The sequence below is a fragment of the Acomys minous genome, assembly GCF_964271855.1.
Source record: "Acomys minous genome assembly, chromosome: 2".
Lineage (NCBI taxonomy): Eukaryota > Metazoa > Chordata > Mammalia > Rodentia > Muridae > Acomys > Acomys minous.
Window position 1 is genome coordinate 58,681,670 of NC_140484.1, and position 18,600 is coordinate 58,700,269.

The 18,600-nt window shown below is 43.5% G+C and overlaps 1 protein-coding gene across 1 annotated transcript in view; it reads right to left on the bottom strand.

Moving 5' to 3' along the window:
• Positions 1–17,265: 17,265 nt before the first annotated feature.
• The window catches only part of LOC311586538 (scavenger receptor cysteine-rich domain-containing protein SCART1-like), a 58,908-nt gene continuing 57,573 nt past the window's right edge, over positions 17,266–18,600 (bottom strand). The window contains exons 13-14 of the mRNA XM_084762618.1: positions 18,051–18,239; positions 17,266–17,520 (exon numbers count right to left, since the gene is read on the bottom strand). Coding sequence (XP_084618744.1) covers positions 17,459–17,520; positions 18,051–18,239 — 251 coding nt within the window. The 3' untranslated portion in view covers positions 17,266–17,458. The remainder of the gene's footprint in view (positions 17,521–18,050; positions 18,240–18,600) is intronic.

An 18,600-nucleotide genomic window follows, 5' to 3' on the forward strand; every position in this document is an offset into this window, starting at 1 on the left:
GAAAAAGCTCTACTCTGTCTAAGTGTCTCCACGGGAGTGAGCATTCCTAGGCCCATCCTAGAGATTCTATGAGTGGGATGTTGCATACATGAAGCCAAAGAACTCATTCCAGGGCATTTGCTGAACAAGGAAGCCTAACTGTGCCCCCTGTGAATGAGCACATCAAAGCCTTTCTCCTACAGGTGAGCTTGAGAGTAGGGACAGAGCTTTTGCTATGCTGCTCCCACCACCCACTGGAGAGCCAAGCTGGATCCATACTTGTCCCCACAAAGGCAAAAGCTGGCCTGTCAGCATTCCTTGCAGATAGACTTCAAACTGCATGTAAGACTTCTATATTGAACCTCCAAGTCCCCTCTATCTGAACCTCAGCCCCACTACCTGTCTGGCTATAGATCTTTGGGCCAAGGTGGCTCGGAGTCCTGAGCTCTGCACCAGAGTCAATGAAAACCAGCATGCCCCTCTCTCAGAGAACCAGGTCAGCCTCAGCCAAGCCACAGGGCAGGATATCTGTTCATACTGATCAACAGCCAAGATAGGTCACAAAGCAGACCTGCAGAAGCCACTGAAACTAACGTAGCAAGGGGATTCTGCAAGCAGTTGGGTTTTCCCCCTGCTTTTATATACTAAAGTAGGTCAGGGCAAAAATGAAATCTGTTTTGAGAATCACCCCACCTGCAAAAAGAAAAAGAGATAGAGACAGACAGACAGAGAGAAAGGAGAGAGAGAGAGAGAGAGAGAGAGAGAGAGAGAGAGAGAGAGAGAGAGACAGAGAGAGAGAGAGAGAGAGAGAGAGAGAGAAATGGAGAGAGAGAGAGAGGAGAGAGAGAGGGAGAAAGAGGAGAGAAAGAGAGAGGAGAGAGAGGGAGAGAGAAGAGAGAGAGGGGAGAGAAGAGACAGAGAGAGAGGAGAGAGAGAGGGAGGGAGGGAGAGAGACAGAGAGGGATGGAGGGAGGGAGGGAGGGAGAGAGAGAGGAGTGAGAGGAGAAGGTAGATGACCAAAAGCAGGACGAGTGTAGAGAAGAAGTAACTCACATGGAAGAAGTTGTCCCTCACTGCCTGTCTAAGCCCAAGATGTCTGCATGTCATGGAGAACATGCAGTGTGGCCACAAATTTAGAGCTCTGTGTCTCTATTGTTTGCTGTTGACCTTAAAGTGGGGTCTGCCCCTTGGGGTGGACACTGAGACAGAGAGGGAGTGGTTCTCAGAGAGCAATTACCCACACTGAAGTAAACAGGAGTCCCTGTGGGCCATAATCCCTAAGCTGAGGCACCAGGACCCTAAGGCATGGAGAACACAGGTGCCTGAGGTCATACTCACAGCTCTGGGACAATGACCTCTATGGTGATTTTTACCCTAAGGATGCCCTCAAGACAGCTTGGCTGAGAGCCATGTACACTTGATGCCTGTGGGAAGATGTATTTTGTGTTAGCAAACTATTCCTCAGCATAGTCTATGGGTTTACCTTACCCTACTACATCACCTTGGTCTGGCATGGTCCTATCAATAAACCAACACTGGCTGGATCATCATTGCATGGAGAGAAATCATGGGCCACTCTCATTGCGCTGTGGTACCAGTCAATGTAGTATATCACCTTTGAGGTTGACCCTGGGAGGATGAATCTTTTTTCAGTAGAGTTTCCAAAGTCCCACATGAGGACAGAGTGTTTAAAATCTGTGGAGGTGGAGGTTAGCAACAGCAAACCAGACTTCGGCTCCACCATGTTCTGTGGCCTTGGGTATGGATGGCAAGGCACATGAGCTCTGAGCAGCAGCTTGGCATCCTTGAATAAGCCAGGAGACCCCACAGTGAGCTCATAAGTCATCTCTTGCAGTCACAGAACAGTACAGAAAGTAACTGTTCTAAATCAGTCGTTACAAAACAAACAAACAAAAAACAAAAACAAAGGGGCTAATATTAATCCAAATTTCACTCAGAAACCAAATGATCATCAACTTAACAGAACAACAAACGCAGCAATTTCAGCAGGACTCAAGATTTGAGCAATTCCTAGAGTACATTAACATGTGGTACGAGCTTCAACTACATCTGCTCTTTCTAGTCATTTTTCCATAAAGGCAATATACCAAGCTATAAAATAGGTAATCAATGGCTTCTATAATACTGGTTTAGGATATCTCATGGTCTAAAAATAAGTCACCATGTTTCTAGCATTTAAGCCTCAAACTTGGGGCTAATCGGTTAATGAGAAAAGGATGCTCATCTGTTCTATGACTTGGAACAGAGGTCATCCACAGAGCAGGACAGCTAGACAGCCCAGCAGTGAGACATGGCAGTGTGGCCAAGGACCCAACAACTGCCCATGCACCTCATGTGGACTCTGTATTCTACCTGTGGGAAAACATGTGCTTCTAGGGCTGGTGTCCTGGCCACACTCAGTGAAGGTCATTAACAGCTGGAAGGGGCTACGGGACCAAGAACTTGAGTGAGCTGGGCAGCCCTGCATCTGGCCTGTCCTCTGCCCATTGAAGCAGGCTGACCCACTCCATCTCAGGAATGACAGCATGGAATACAGGGGGCTTTGACTCCTGTCGATCAGAAGGCACGGTGGACTACATTTTTTGGTTTTTGTTTCCGAGGCAACAGTAGAGTTGTGTCCTACTCAACCCCAAACAAGGAAGAGTAAAAACTAGGAGGAGCTGGTCATAGAGCCTCTGTGCAAGCAAGTTCTGAGGACATTCGATGGGCTCCTGCAGAACACACAGCAACATCGCCTTTTCTATAACACACCAGTGCTTTAAAGGACTGACAATGCATGTACTAATGTAGGAGCTCCTGCTGGTCATCACTCTAGATCAGGGGAGTATGAAGATTCATCACGGAGTCAAGCAGGCCTGTCTGGGCTACATCTTAGGAGAACAGCACTTAGAATACTTTGGTGGCTGCCTTCTCGTGTGAACTAAAGGGAATTGATCTGAAGATGTCCTTGGGCCTTCCTTGTTTAGGAGGATGGGATAGTCAGGTTTTACCCTTTGATTGTGGTATACTAGAGTCCCACTGGTTAAAGTCCCTGAGCTGCTTAGGGGCTGGTGCACATGGGACTATTCAATGCCAGGTGTCAGTCACTGGGGACCAATTTGTTACCTTTGTATTTGATCCTACCTCATGCAGCAGTTTGGACATGAAGAACTCCTGGGACTCCATTTAGTTATGATCTCTGAAGACAAATGTATTGATAGCTTAACACACCTACATCAACCCAAAGTTACATCGCTAGGCTCAGTCCACAGCTCCGAGGTGGTAGGCATCAGATCTGGACCACAATCCCTCATGAAAAGTAAAAAGACAAGCTCACATCATGAATGGAAGGCTCCAGAGCCCTACTTATTTTACAGCATCACTGGAATATCCAAAGCTTGCCATCCTATGCAGGGATACCCACTGTGTGCCTCTTCTGCCTGTCTCAATTGCATTGGGCTGGGAGGCTGGCCTGTCCATATTGCCAAAATCCTGGGCTCCCTCTCAGGAGATTGCTCTCCAGAAAAAGCCCTTGTTTCTCCCTCTGGGTCTAGGCTGCCTCCCCAGACGCTCTCTGTGGTTCTGGTTGTGGATTTGTTTTTTGTGTTTATCTTGTTTTTTGTGTTGTGTTCTTCTGTAGATAGAACCTTCGTGTGCAGTTTAGGTTGGCCTTTAACTCCAGGTCCTCTCAGCCCCTGTGGTGCTGGGATTATAGGTGTGTCCACCGTACCTGACTCATCCACAAATTTGTATTTGCTGGAAGCTAAGGAAAACATTAACAAAGACATCAATCAGGAGAGTAAGTGTGTTACAAAATCACAAGCTGCAGTGCAAGTGTTTGTCTGACTCATAAATAATCTTCTGCTCCTATGTATTTCACTCCTGTTATGGCTTCCTATTCGTGAACTGTGCTAGCCTTGGTACCGTGTCCTCACTGGACTGAGCATCCAGCAAGAGCATCCAGCTAATCCTTCCTTCTTCATCTGCCTCACTGAGGCCAACACTGAGTGGCTCGCCTTGCCTCCATGGAGCCCAACAATGCTCGTACTGACTCAGTCCTACCCATGGTACCTTGCTCACTGTGGCTTTTCCCATCTATCATATCAGCAAACATTTCCCCACACACACAATGCAGGACACTCATCCTGTTAGTGCAGGAGCATCACTGACCACTGACCATGAAGGAATGTGTTCATAGTTACCACTCCTTACATTAACATGGGTAATTCTTTCTCAGAGCCATAGCGAGCTGATGTCACATAGCAGTTTCCCCCTAGATTGAAACATTCCATTTTGCAGGAAACTGCTTAGGCCAGAAGGTTAAAAAAAAAAAAGGTTAGGTTCCTTAAAACTAATCAGATTCACTAGGCCCTTCCCATCCAAGAATAAACAATAAAGGTTGCAGAAAGTCACTCTCAGATACTCCAGGCTTCAGAGAAGACTCAGAGCAAGCCAACTGCCCAGAAGAAGAAGAAACCAACTGGCAGATGTTTAGATCAACTGAAATCCTGGGAAAGGACTCACTCCAACCTGCTGAGCTGCCTGTAGTCTGTGCAGTGTGCTCTGGGTTCTGAAATTTTGTGAGCTGTCCTCCAAGCTGGGGTGGGCTTTGTTAATGCAGCCTTTGAATAATTTCTGCTTCTGTAAGTAACCCCTCATCCATAGTCTGTTAAGCAACCCCAGTAAAACCAACTGGTTTACTAAGGTGGACTTTGGTGATGTCTGTCCTTTGGTCTGCCACAGGCCTCCTGATGAGTGCCTTGATTGTAAAAACAGAATTTCTATGAGATTACAACTGCCCTTGATAGACCCTTATCAGTCATCCCAGAAAGGAGTGTCTGTTGTGACAGCCCATCTCCTAAAATAATCTGTCTCACCTTGGGCAAACAATTTCCGGATCTGTGATCTTCTATAGTCACACACTTAAACTATTTGAATTTCTTTTCTTTTCTTTTTCTTTCTTTCTCTCTTTCTTTTCTTTTCTTTTATTTTGAGACATAGTTTCTCTGTGTAGCCTTGCCTGTCCTGGACTCACTTTGTACACCAGGCTGGCCCCAAACTCATATCAATCTGCCTTCCTCTGCCTGCCTGAGTGCTGGGATTAAAGACATGCACCATCACACCTGCCTAAGGCATTTTCTTACTTAGTGATTCTTGGAGGTGGGGGAAACCAACTGCATTGTGGGTACTGCCATCCCTGAGCAGGTGGTTCTGGATTTTATAAGAAAAGAGGCTGAGCAAGCCAGGAAGAAAAAGCCAGTGAGCAGCATTCCTCTGTGGCCTCTGCATTAGATCCCCCCCCCAGGTTCCTGACCTGCATAAGTTCCTCCCCAGTTTTGTTTCCTTTCCCCCCTTTTTTAAAAATAGATTTTTTTCAGACACTATATTCTGATTATGGTTCCCCTCCCCCTATTCCTTCCAATTCCTTCCCAGCTCCTCCCATTGGTAGCCACACCCTTCTGTATTTCATTAAAAAACAAACAGGCATCTAAAGAATAATAAGATACAATACTATACAAATAATCAAAACCAAACAAATGAGACTGTGACAAAACAACCAAACAAGAGGAAGAGCCCCAGAAAAAGCTCAAAAAACTCATATAGACACAGAGACACTTCAAACACACAAGAATCCCATTAAAAAATAAAACTGGAAGCCATAATACATACATCAAGGACCTATAAGGTTAAACAACAAGAAGAAGAAGAAACAACCAAACAAAAATGTCCTGGCTTAACAATATGAAACAAGGACCCTCCAAAGATGCCACTGAGTTTGTTTTCTGTTGGCTGTCTGCTGCTGAGCATGAGACCTATCCATGTGGTTTGTTTCTGGAGGGAAACACACTTGGAGAAAACTAAATTTTTATTTGAAAGTGGCTATCAGTTGGAGAGAGCTCCTGTGTTAGGAATGAGGGTGTGTGTCCATTTCTCTTTTCAGTGTTAGGATTTCTCCTGGTGCAGACCCATGCCAGCCCTATGCATGCTGCCTCAGTCTCTGTGAGTTCATATGTGTGACAGTCCTGTTTTATCTAGAGGGCCTTGATTCCTTCATGTTCTCCAACCCCACTGGCTCTTACACCTTGTTACCTCCTCTTCCTCCTGAGCCCTGAGGAGAGGGGTTTGATGGAGATATTCTTTTTAGAGCTAAGTGTTCCAAGACCTCTCAAGCTCTGTGTATTATCTGTCTGTGAGTCTCTGTATTTGTCCCATCTGCTACAGGAGGAAAGTTCTTTGATGATGGTTGAACAAGGCACTGATATATGAGTGTAGTCAAATGTTGTTAGGAGGCATTTGATAGCCACGTTCCTTTAGTAAAACAGTATTATTTTATTTTCTCCTAGGTCCCTGCCTATCTAGCGTCGGGTTCTTGGCCACCCAAGCAGCATTGGGTAAGACTTTCATCTCATGGAGTAGGCCTGAACTCAAATCAGATATTGACTGGTTACTCCCATAGCTTTGTGCCAGTACTGCTCTTGCAGGCAGATCACTCTTGGAGATCAAAGGGTTTGTAGCTGGGTTGAGGTTTCCCTTTCTGCTTTGGTACTGTAAAGTGTCCATAGGCATTAAGGCCCTAGATAAGCATCCATTCACTCATGCCTGCTGTGCTGGTTTGAAGAAGAACAGCCCAATAGGCTCATATATTTGAATGCTTAGTCACCAGGGAGTGGCACTATTTGGGAAGGATTAGAAGGTGTGGGCTTGTTGAAGGAAGTGTGTCACCAGGGAAAGGATGTCAAAAGTGCCCCGTCTCTCTCAGCTTCTTCTTCAGTGCCATGTGTGCTGTCATGATCCCACCACGCCATGATGATAAGGGTCTAAGCATCTGAAACGGTAAGCAAGCCCCTAATTAAATGTTTTCTTTCATAAAAGTTGCCTTGGCCATGGTGTATAGTCACAGCAATAGACACCCTAACCTAGTCATCTGGTACTAGAATCCTAGCCAACTTCTTGGGACTCGTGAGATTATGCATCTTAGGAAAGAATCTACCACAGCCACTTTCTCGGCCGGATAATTCCCAACTACATTCAGTTCTTATCCTTATGCCAACAGGAAGAAAAGCAACTCAAGGATGTGGCAACCTTCATCAAAGGAACTTTTCTTTTTACAGCAAATGGAGACCATGACAGAAAACCACAACTGGACACGATACAGGTATCAATGACTGTGAGTAGTTCAGCTCCAGTGGATACATACATATCCCAGCTCCTGAATCTACGGCTCAGGAAACACTGGGACGGAGGGAGCAAGAAGACGGTTAGAGCCAAAACACCAAGAAGTCTTCTGCAAACAATCTCTCATAGAAAGGGCTGTATAAACAAGACCAGGACGACGGCAGCATCAATGGATATGTTAATATGGAAAGGGAAACGTTTGAGGATTCCATCCCTCCACAAAGAACTGCAAGCCACTGTGGGCTGCTGGGAGGAGAATTAGAGGAGATGTGTCCCCCTTATTGGCTTTCTGATGCACAGCTGAAACCATAACCATATACACACAAACAACAAAAACAGATGCAGCAGGTGTATTTGTGTATATGTAAAAATATAATCAAAAGCAAAGTGGCTATTGACTTGACAATGGAGGGTATGTGAGGGGTTTGAGTGAGGGTAGCTGGGCATGTCTGGATGCAAGGCTGAAGTGGGCTACTTATTTTAATTAAAAACATTTTTTTAAAACCATAAATAAATGCAGGGTTAAAACTATTGATAGATAAGTGAATGTATATACTAAAGCCAGCACATAGATGCTAAAGGTGAAATGTGGGCAGTGCACATGAGGGTGAACACTGCAGAATGCTTCGACACTATTATGTGCTTGAATTACCACAATCAAATTGGAGGGGGCAGTCAACAAAAAGTCTAATATGTTTAAAGAGTTTAAAGTACAGATCAACAACACAAGAGTAATTGGAAAGTTACTTTAGCAGGATGTTAAAAAGAAACACTTAGAACTGAATGCTAACATAATTCTGCGTATCAGAACATGCAGGATTCCATAAAAATAGTTCAGAGTGCAACTCACTGCTTAAATACTATTATGAAAAGTAACTGCTAAAAATAAGTGAGTGAAGTGAAGTTTTAAGTGAAATTTAATTTAATTTGAATTGAAAATTCACTTAATTACATGCTACAATAAATCATGTAGAAGGTAAGTGATGAGAAAGAGAAGAATTTAATAAAGAAGAAAATATAAAAGTATAAACTTTTGGTTTTGAAAAGTCAGAAAACAATTCCTGAGCAAGATTGGTCAAGAGAAAAATACAAATAGCATAGAGTATAATAAGGGAAAATTCAAAAGTGACAAAGAACAGAGTGCTATGAGTCACTTCAAGCTTAGGTTGAATGACTAAACTTCTACATAAATATAAGTCTGAATGGTCTTGCACTCACCAAGGAAACTAAAACTTTGTCTCAATTTTGACTTCAAAATTAGCAGCAGCCCCACACTACTTTACAGATGGTAGTTCTTTAAAAAATATCTTGTGTGATGGTTATATTTTTATTTTTAGAAAACCTTTGTGTATGATATATTCTGATCACACTTTCTCCTCTCCCCTCTGGCCCAACTCCACACATTTTCTCTCTCTTTAAAAAACAATTGAGCAAGAACCTGAAAACACAAGCAAACAAACAATATCCTCCACAAAAATAGCAACCAAAAATACAATCAGAAACACCAACAGCGCAGACCTTAAGGTCAACAATTAATAAATGGGACCTCATGAGGCTGAGAAGCTTCTGTAAGGCAGGAGACACTGTCAACAGAACAAAGTAACAGCCTACAGACTGGGAAATGATCTTCACCAACCGTACATCTGACAAAGGTCTAATATCCAAACTATATAAAGAACTCAAGAAATTAAACACCACCAAACTAAATAACCCAATTGAGAAATGGGGCTCAGAACCAAACAGAAAATTCTCAACAGAGGAATATCAAATGGCTAAGAAACAGTTAAAGAATGCTCAACGTCTTTAGTCATCAGAGAAATGCAAATCAAAACGACTCTGAGATTCCATCTTACACCCATCAAAATGACTAAGATAAAAAATTTAAGTGACACCACATGCTGGCGAGGATGTGGGGAGAGAGGAATACTCCTTCATTGCTGGTGGGAATGCAAACTAGTACAACCACTTTGGAAGTCTATCTGGTGCTATCTCAGAAAACTGGGAATAGGGCTTCCTCAAGACCCAGCTATTCCACTCCTTGGAATATACCCAGAAGATGCCCCAGCACATAACAAAGACATATGCTCAAGCATGTTCATAGCAGCCTTATTCATAATAGCCAGAACCTGGAAACAGCCTAAATGTCCCTCAGTAGAAAAACGGATAAAGAAACTGTGGTACATTTACACTATGGAATACTACTCAGCTATTAAAAACAAGGAAATCCCGAAATTTGTGGACAAATGGATGGGATTAGAAGTGATCATACTGAGTAACCTAACCCAGAAGCAGAAAGACTCATGTGGTACATACTCACTTATAATTGGGCACTAGTCCAAAAGGCGTGTCCCACAAAAGTCTTCACTTACCAGGAGATTGGGATAGATGTGAGGACATCCTACTGAGACTACAGGTAAGAGAAATATAGGAGATGAAGAAATAGAAGGACCCAGAGGGTCCTAGAAACCTACAAGAAGAACATCGTGACAGGTGGATCAGAGCCTAGGGGGTCTGCTCAAACTATTGCACTAACCAAAGTCAATATAGGTAGTAAACATTTAACCCCTATTTTGATCTTGGCAATGGTCAGAATGTTCTCCACAGTTATGTGGAGAGCGGGGACTGACTTTGACATGAATTCTGGTGCTCCATATTTGACCACCTTCCCTTGGTGGGGAGGCCTGATGGCACTCAAAGAAAAAATAAGCAGGCTACCAAGATGAGACTTGATAGCCTATGACCATATAGTGGGGGAGGAGGTCCCCCTCGGTCTTAGACCTAGGGGAGGGGAGTATGGTAAAAGCAGGAGGGAGGGAGGAAAAGGAGGATACAAGTGATGGGATAACAATTGAATTGTAATCTGATTAAATTAATAAAATTTAAATTTAAAAAATACAATCAGAGACCAATAAGAAAAAAAAGATTCCCAAACAAAGCAATATAAGACCAACAAAAAGTCTATAAAAATAACTTTGAGGGCTGGAGAGATGGCCCAGAGGTTAAGAGCACTGGCTGCTCTCCAGGAGGTCCTAAGTTCAATTCCCAGCAACCACATGGCAGCTTACAGACATCTATAATGTGATCTGGTGCCCTCTTCTGGCCTGCAGGTGTACATGCAGGCAGAGCACTGTATACATAACAATAAGTAAATAAAACTTATTTTTAAAAAAAGAAAAAATAACTTTGTGTTGGTTTTGGGCATGGGGCCTACCATGAAGTGTAGTTAACACCCAATGAGACTCCGCTGTAGAAAACTACAGCAAATATTAATTGCAAGTAGTTTCTAGGTTAGAAGTGGGAGCACTTGTCCACTTTCCTGTCTCAGCACAGGACTCCATCTGGTTTGAATCCATGCACAACCTCACTGTGTATCACAGTCTGTCCGTTTATTTGTGCTTCAGTCCTTCTGTGTCTGAGAAGCAATGTCTTCTTGGACTCGTCCCTCACCTCTGGCCCATATTTTGACAAGGGCTTGTAAGTGGACTATGGTGACTCCATTTGGTACCTTGGATGAATTTTGTCTTGCTGAGAAAAGTGTCAGTAACTGTCAGTGGGGCTTAAAAACATCTCAAGGATATGGGCCTCTTGGTAACGACTGGTCTGACCTATTTTTGCTAGCTGCGTATGGCTTTTGTAACTATCTGCTTAGCTTACAGTAGTGGGAAAGGAACCCTGGGGCTCTCCAGCCAGGATGTGGTTTTCTTGTTTGAACATGGACCCTAAAAAAGGTTCTTGACTACACTTGGACCCCAAATACCGAATACCAAATACCGAGCTGTAGCCACCATCTGACTCAGTTTCAATCAGGTCTTAGACTAGGTCTGAGTGGTCTTCTCTGTTGGGAGCCTCAGAACAAAAATCCCCACTTCCTCTTCAGCACAGTTCCCTGAGCCCTGAGGGGAGGGGTTCAATGAATATATCCCATTTAGGACTGACTGTTCCAAGGTCTCTCACTCTGCACATTGCTCAGTGGTGGGTCTCTGTGTTCCCATCTACAGCAAGAGGACGCCTCTCTGATGATGGTTGAGCAAGACAGTTAACTATTAGTGGAGAGGAATTTTAATTTAGAACATGGCTGCTCTGGCAAGAGATCACATCCAAAAACCTTCTAGGTCTGTGTGATTCCATCTGGAATACAAACATGCCTTTAACACAGGAGACAGAGGCAAGCAGTGCTGGGTTCAAGGCCAGCCTGGCACAGAGCAAGTTTCAGGTAAAGAAAAACTTAAGCGGTACACGCCTTTAATCCCAAGCAGTGAAGGTAGAGTTAGTTTGTAGAAGGAAGCACCCATGTTTGAAAGTGATGTCTAATTGAGTAGTGGGAAAAGTGATGAATCAGAGAAAGATTTGACAAGATGGGATGTGCCCAACTCTCACAAGAATAGAGAGGAAGGGGAAGGAACACAGAATGGGAGAGGAAAAGGAAGCAGTATTACTGGGACAGTAATAGAGAGAGAGGATGAAGAAAGAACAAGATAAGCATAGGTAAAGACAGAACAAGCCAGAGAATGAGAAGGAGCCAGGAGCGTGCAGCAGATTGCTGGAGCAGAGCAATTCAGGGCCAAGAGAGAAGCCAGATTGAATAAGTCGGCTGGGTGAGGAGTTTGAGCCGGAACAGCTGAGTTGAACCAGCCACCACAGAAGTCAGTAAGAAATAGACAGGGTGAGCTTATTAAACAGTAAGTCTCACAAAGACTAGAAGCTTCCAGGACTAGGCCTAGGTTAGCTGACAGAGGCAATAAGCCTCCAAGACAACAATTGAAATGGGCCAATAAAAATTCCTTTTACATATGAGTATAGCAGAATGTCCTTAGGAGTCATTTATTGTCAGGTCTCTTTAGCAGAACAATAGTATTTGGTCTTCCATGGTCTCCTGGCCTATCTAGTCTCGGGTTCTTTAAGTCTCTATGAAGAACTGCATTGGAATTTTGATGGTGATTGCATTCAATCTATAATTTTTGATAGGTTGGTCATTTTCACAACAGTAATCCTGCTGATACATAAGCATGAGCAATCTTCAATTTCTTTCCTCGGTTTCTTAAAGGTTTTATTATACATGTCTTTTACTTGCTTGACTAGAGAACTATTTCTTATAATTTTTTCCTTTCTCCTTTCCTTCCTTCCTTCCTTCCTTCTTCCTTCTTTCCTTCCTTTCTTTCTTTTGGCAGTTGTGAAAGGTACTGTGTCATAGTCACTAACGTTCTGTGTTTTTTTTTTTCTTCTCCTTTATTAATTAATTAATTTATTTATTGTTATATGTAGTTATTGTTTTTTTCTTCTCTTTTATTAATTTATTCTTGTTACATCTCAATGGTTATACCATCCCTTGTATCCTCCCATTCTTCCCTCCCTCCCATTTTCCCCTTATTCCCCTCCCCTATGACTGTTCCTGAGGGGGATTACCTCCCCCTGTATATGTTCATAGGGTATCAAGTCTCTTCTTGGTAACCTGCTGTCCTTCCTCTGAGTGCCACCACAATATAACTTTGAAAAAAAGAATTAGGAACTATTCTTTCAGTTTCTATTTTGCAGAATAATTTGAGGTGTGTTGCCATTAATTTTTCTTTAAAGGCTTGCTATAACTCTGCCCTGAATCCATCTGGCCCTGACCTTTTCTGTTTGGGAGTCTTTACGTTATTGCTTTTAATTCACTAGTGTTTGTGGGTCTGTTTAAATTGCTTATTCAAACTTAATTTAACTTTGGTGGGTTTTATATATCAAAAAAGTCCATCCAGTTTGATGGACTGCTAGATTTCCTTGGTATCTATTGTGATGTTCTCCTTTTTCACTTTGTGTCTTCTGGCTAATTTGGCAAAAGGTTTGTCAAACTTATTTTCTCAAAAAACCAACTGCTTGTTTCTTTGATCCTTCTATTTTTGTTTGCTTGTCTTTCGTTTATTTCAGCCTTGAGTTTGATTATTTCCTGCCGTCTGCTCTTGCGGGTGTTATGTCTTCTAGTTCCAGAGCATTCGGGTGTGCCACTAAGACACTAGTAAGAGAAACCCCCAATTTTTTTTTGAATGCTGACACTCAGTGCTGTGAACTTGCCTCTCAGAGAACGGCCCTAATTGTGTCCCACGGGTTTGGTATTGTGCTTTTATTTTCATCCAGTTCTAAAAGGTTTTTAATTTCTTTCTTGATTTCCATCTTGACTCAATTTTTACTCAGTAATGAAGTTATTTAGTTCCATGAGTTTGTATACTTTCAGTTGCTTCTTTTTCCTCATTCCCCACCTCCCCCTTGGTTTTTTAAATTTATTTATTAACTCGTTCATATTACATCTCAATTGTTATCCCATCCCTTCTATCCTCCCATTCCTCCCTCCTTCCCACTTTCACTCTATTCCCCTCCCCTATGACTGCGACTGAAGGGGACCTCCTCCCTCTGTATATGATCCTAGGGTATCAAGTCTCTTCTTGGTAGCCTGCTATCCTTCCTCTGAGTGTGACCAGGCCTCCCTATCAAGGGGACGTAGTCAAATATGGGGCACCAGAATTTCCTCCTTGGTTTTTTAAAGACAGGGTTTCTCTGTGTAATAGATTCCTGGCTGTCCTGGACTCACTTTGTAGACCAGGTTAGCCTCAGACTCACAAAGATCCACCTGCCTCTTCCTCCTGAGTACTAGGATTAAAGGCTTGCACCACCAGTTCTGTTGTTTCTGTTGCTGTTGATCCAGCTTTAATATATAGTGGTCAGAAAAGACACAGGGTATTATTTTAATTTTCTAATATCTGTTGAGATTTGCTTTGTGACCATGTGTATGCTCCACTTTGAAAAAAGCCCCATGTGCTGCTTTTTTCTTTCATGTTTGGGTGAACATTCTTTTATGTTTGGGTGAAACGTTCTGTAGATGCCTATTAAGTCCATTTGATTATGGCATTATTTAACTCCAGCATTTCTCTGTTTAGTTTTTGTCTGGTTTAGTTTTGTCTACTTTCACCTGTCTACTGATAAGAGTAGGATATTGACGTAATCCACTATTACTATATAAGGCTCAGCATGTAGTGTTTAGCTATGTTAGTGGGTTTTTTCTAAAGACTGGGTTGACCTTGTGTTTGGCGCATAAATGTTTAGAATTGCAATGTCCTCTTGGTGGATTTTCCCTTAGATGAGCATTGAGTTTCTCTTCTATTAGTTTTTGTTTGAAATATCAAGTCTGTCTGTCTGTCTGTCTGTCTGTCTGTCTGTCTGTCTCTCTCTCTCTCTCTCTCTCTTTCTCTCTCATACACACACACATACACACACACACACACACACACACACACACACACACTTGATCACACTCAAATACATATAGTTCATACACTGTCACAACTCACACATAATTTCACATTCTTGAAAATAAATATCAATTCAGCTCACTTATTAGATCAAACATCAAGAAAAGGGGCTTATAGGGGCTTAGTAACCACCTATTTTATCTCACAGCTGGAGCTCCAAAACTCAGTTCTACTCAGGCTCCTCAGAACCATCACAGCAAACACTTGTATGGTCAAGCCACTCAGAAGCTGTCTGGGAACTCAATCTCAGATGCATAGAAAAGATTACTGGCCTTCATCTTTAAAGACACTCAGAAGAGTGCATCATCCTTCAAAACTCCATCAGAGTCACCTTCAACCAGGACCAAGAAGGCCCATTTTCCAGGAAACACCAGGAGGTTTGACTCTCTAACATGATACTACATGAGTCAACTACAACAGGACAACAAAAGAATCCATGGCTCACCATAATTTCAAAAGGTCCTACATGTATTAGACTATGGATGCTGACACACATCTGTACCCTGTCCCATGTAGCCTAGATTAGATACTAGGAAACACATGTCCCTGGAAAGACGTGGCCATGAAAGGGATCTGAATGTAGGTACTCACAGAATATTTCATAGATTTGGCATTGTGGTGATCAGAGGCGTAAGCTATAGATGGAAGAGGATATGAAAATGCAATTGTGGGGTCATTTGCATAATCTGTGTATAATAGACTTCCCTATACTATCCTGCTGTGTAAACTTTATTCTTATAGAACTGTGAGAAGGAATGTCTCCACCTGCCCAAGCAATGTGTTCAGCAAGATGTTTCCCTTATGCCAGTGATAAGGGAAATTGGCTTTGGTAGAGGGGAGCTGGCTTCATAAGTTCTTTAAGAATGCTAGGTTTTGTCTAACTGCCAGAATTTGGACCTGCCAATAGTGAAGTGTACAGTGGGAGCTGTGTAGTAACACACAGTTGGGCAAGATGTTATCCCATGCCCAGCAATCCATGCTCACGGGCATTGTGAAAACAGCCCTCATTTGCCTGTGAGACCTCCTGTGTCTGAACACATCTGATAAAGTGATGAGATGTACTCTGTATGTTTTCACTGTTTCTGTTGATATAGAATAAGCATGCCCTCCCAAAGAGAAATTACTACGCACACTTAGAGATTATAAGTGATGGTGCAGACAAACTACCAAACTAGACTGCTTCATGAGTGGAAAGAAAGGTTTATTGGAGACCGAACTGCCGAGGTTATCTGGGGGAAGGGGGCAAGGCAGGGAGAAGAGCACCAAGCAGATTTTATATGACAGTCAGCAGGGTGGGGGTCTGAGCTGATAGTGGCTATCTGGGTTGACTAGAAACTAGATGCCCTTGCCTGAGGTGGGTGACCTTTGGTGGAGGGTTAAGAGACATTCCTGGAGGATTAAGGGTGATTCCTGGTAAATAGACAGGAAACTGCAAGTCTGGACACTTGGGCAAATGGGAGATGTACACAGCAAAAATATTGCCAGAACTACTTCTTAAGTGCACTGTGTTGTTCTTTTCCAATTGTTACCCACATGGCAGAATTATGCTCTTTATGATATAATCTCAGGGTATTTAATGACAAACCAGGACTTAGTGGTGGTTGTGACCCTAGGCTGCCCCTTAGAGGCATGTTCTCAGATAAAAGGATGGGCTAATGGCTGCCTGTGAGTCAGGGCTGTCTCCTTTCTATGGGTCTGGAGCCTAATTGGAGGTCAGTCTTGGTGAACAAACATTAGCAGAAACCTTCCTAGCAACCCTAAACTCCAACTATGGCACAGAGTGTTCTTTCCTATGGTTTCTAAGAAGCCTGGTCAGTAAACTACTATCTCCCAGTCATACTGGAGGCAGCGCTCCTTTCGCTAAATTCTACTTTGTGTGACCTCACATTCCTAAGTGAGCTTAGTAGTAAAAATCCTCCACAGCAGTAGTTTTGCTACTTTGAGTTTCCTGTTCTTCATCACTCTGTCCCTGCTTTGGACTCACTCTGAAGCTTTCTGGAATAAAAGCTGCACAGAGTGCCAGTGGAGGAGTTCTGAAGCTGCGATGTCTAAAGTTCCCAGCTTCTGAGAGATCTCAAACTCAACTTCAGTCCCTTAGCAATGGTCACTGGCAGGTTGTGTTAGGTTTGGTGGGGAAGATGGCTCTAGGTTGGCCTGGGCTGTAGATGGTGCCTGGATGAAGACAAATGGTTGTGTTAGTCTGTGGTGGTCTGAGTGAGAACAGCCCCATGAGTACCTGGCCACCAGGGAGTGGTGCTATTTGAAAGGGTTAGGAGGTGTGGTCTTGCAGGAGAAATTGTGTCACTGAGGATGGACTTTGGGGTTTCAAAAAGCCCATTCCAATCCCAGAGTATCTCTCTCTCTCTCTCTCTCTCTCTCTCTCTCTCTCTCTCTCTCTCTCTCTCTCTCTCTTCCTGTTGCCTTCTGGATATAGAACTCTCAGCTACTTCCCCAACACCATGTCTGCCCACCTGCTTCCCACCATGAGAATAATGGACTAAACCGCTGAGACTGTAGGAAAGTCCCAATTAAATGCCTTCTTTTATAAGAGCTGTTACGGTCATGGTGTCTCTTCATAGCAATAGAACACTGACTAAGACATTGTCTCTGAAAACATGGCCATTAGGCATTTGTCACAGCATCAGTATCCCATCCGTCATATGCTGGGAGAACGTCATGAGTGCAGTGACAGGAAGATTACCATCTATGCTATCAGGAGGACAGTTGTCTCTCACAAGGAGTGTAATAAGAAAGGAGAGGTAGGAAACACACAAAATCTGCTCACATGAGTGAAGTCCAAGGTCAGGCAGTGACTAAGGCTCGGAAAAGAACAGTTTTATGGTTGAATGTGATGACAGCTCTAAGGAGGACTGACAATTAATTATAAATTTACAGGAGTTTAATGATATCAGTTTGGTTAAATGGGGACAGGAGAGACTGTAGTCTCTGGGGGATTCTACCACACTCTGGACAGATATATGACCTCAAGGCCAGTGCAAGGTCATCTGGTGCTGAGGTAGGGGTCAGCAGTCTTCCATTTCAGCTTCAGCATCAACATCAGCATTCAGGCAGCAGGCAGTCCCATCTACATTGAGAGAGAGAGAGAGAGACAGACAGACAGAGAGAGAGAGAGAGAGAGAGAGAGAGAGAGAGAGAGAGAGAGAGAGATTTGTGCCCTCTTGAATCCTAAGTACCAGGCACCTTCAGCTTCTAATTCTCTGCTACACAGCACAGCCACTGCAGGGTGGACTATGACTGGAGAAAATGGATTGTGTGACAGTGAAATTGATTACTACATTAAACCTATACTCCCCAGGCCATCCAAATCTCTCTGGCAGACATCAGGAATTGGGTGCTAATAGGATTTTATGCACAACTCAGACAGGGCCCAAAGTAAGAGCCAAGCCCAAGCTGATTACATGTCCACTCAGCAGAAAGCTCTGAAGACCATCCTTAAAAGGGCAGCAATCTAAACCAGAAACAGAAGTGAGGGCCTGGGACTCAGAGAAGCATATCTCAGATCCTTTAGATGCTAGCAGTGGTCACAACAGAATCCCTTTATGAGAGCAGAACAGCCAAAAGGATGCTCCAGACTCGGGGAACAGAGGTACACACCAGTCAGGTTCAGCAGCTGCCTAGCCTCCACATCTTCCCCAGGGCCATCCTTGAGCTCTTCTGCATCATCATAATCCTCATCCTGCACCGGACTCTGGGATGCTGCTGGCTCCTCTGCTGTTTCATCCATAGGGACTGTCTCAATGTATTCATAGACAGCATCTGAGGGTTGCCCCGTTGCTCCAAACCCTGCAGAGATCACACCAGAACTTTCCAAAACAAGCACAGCTAAAGGCTCATCCACTGTCTCTGGTTCCTGCGGCCCTTGTGCATGCTGAGAACCCACACACAGGGAAAAGCCCCTGACCACAGGTGCCATCCCTGGGACACCAACTTCTCAGGACACACAGTGTTCAAAGGTCTTGTGCAGGGCTTGTTGGTCCTGGCTCCACATCTCAACTCTGAAGGACCTCACTTCAGGACAGCACAAGCGATGGTGAGAGACACAGTAGACAAACCCAGGCTAATCCAGACCATAATAATGCAGGGATCTCCAGATACTAACTCAGGATTGGCTATCACGGAGGACTTCGAGCATTAGAGATAGTAA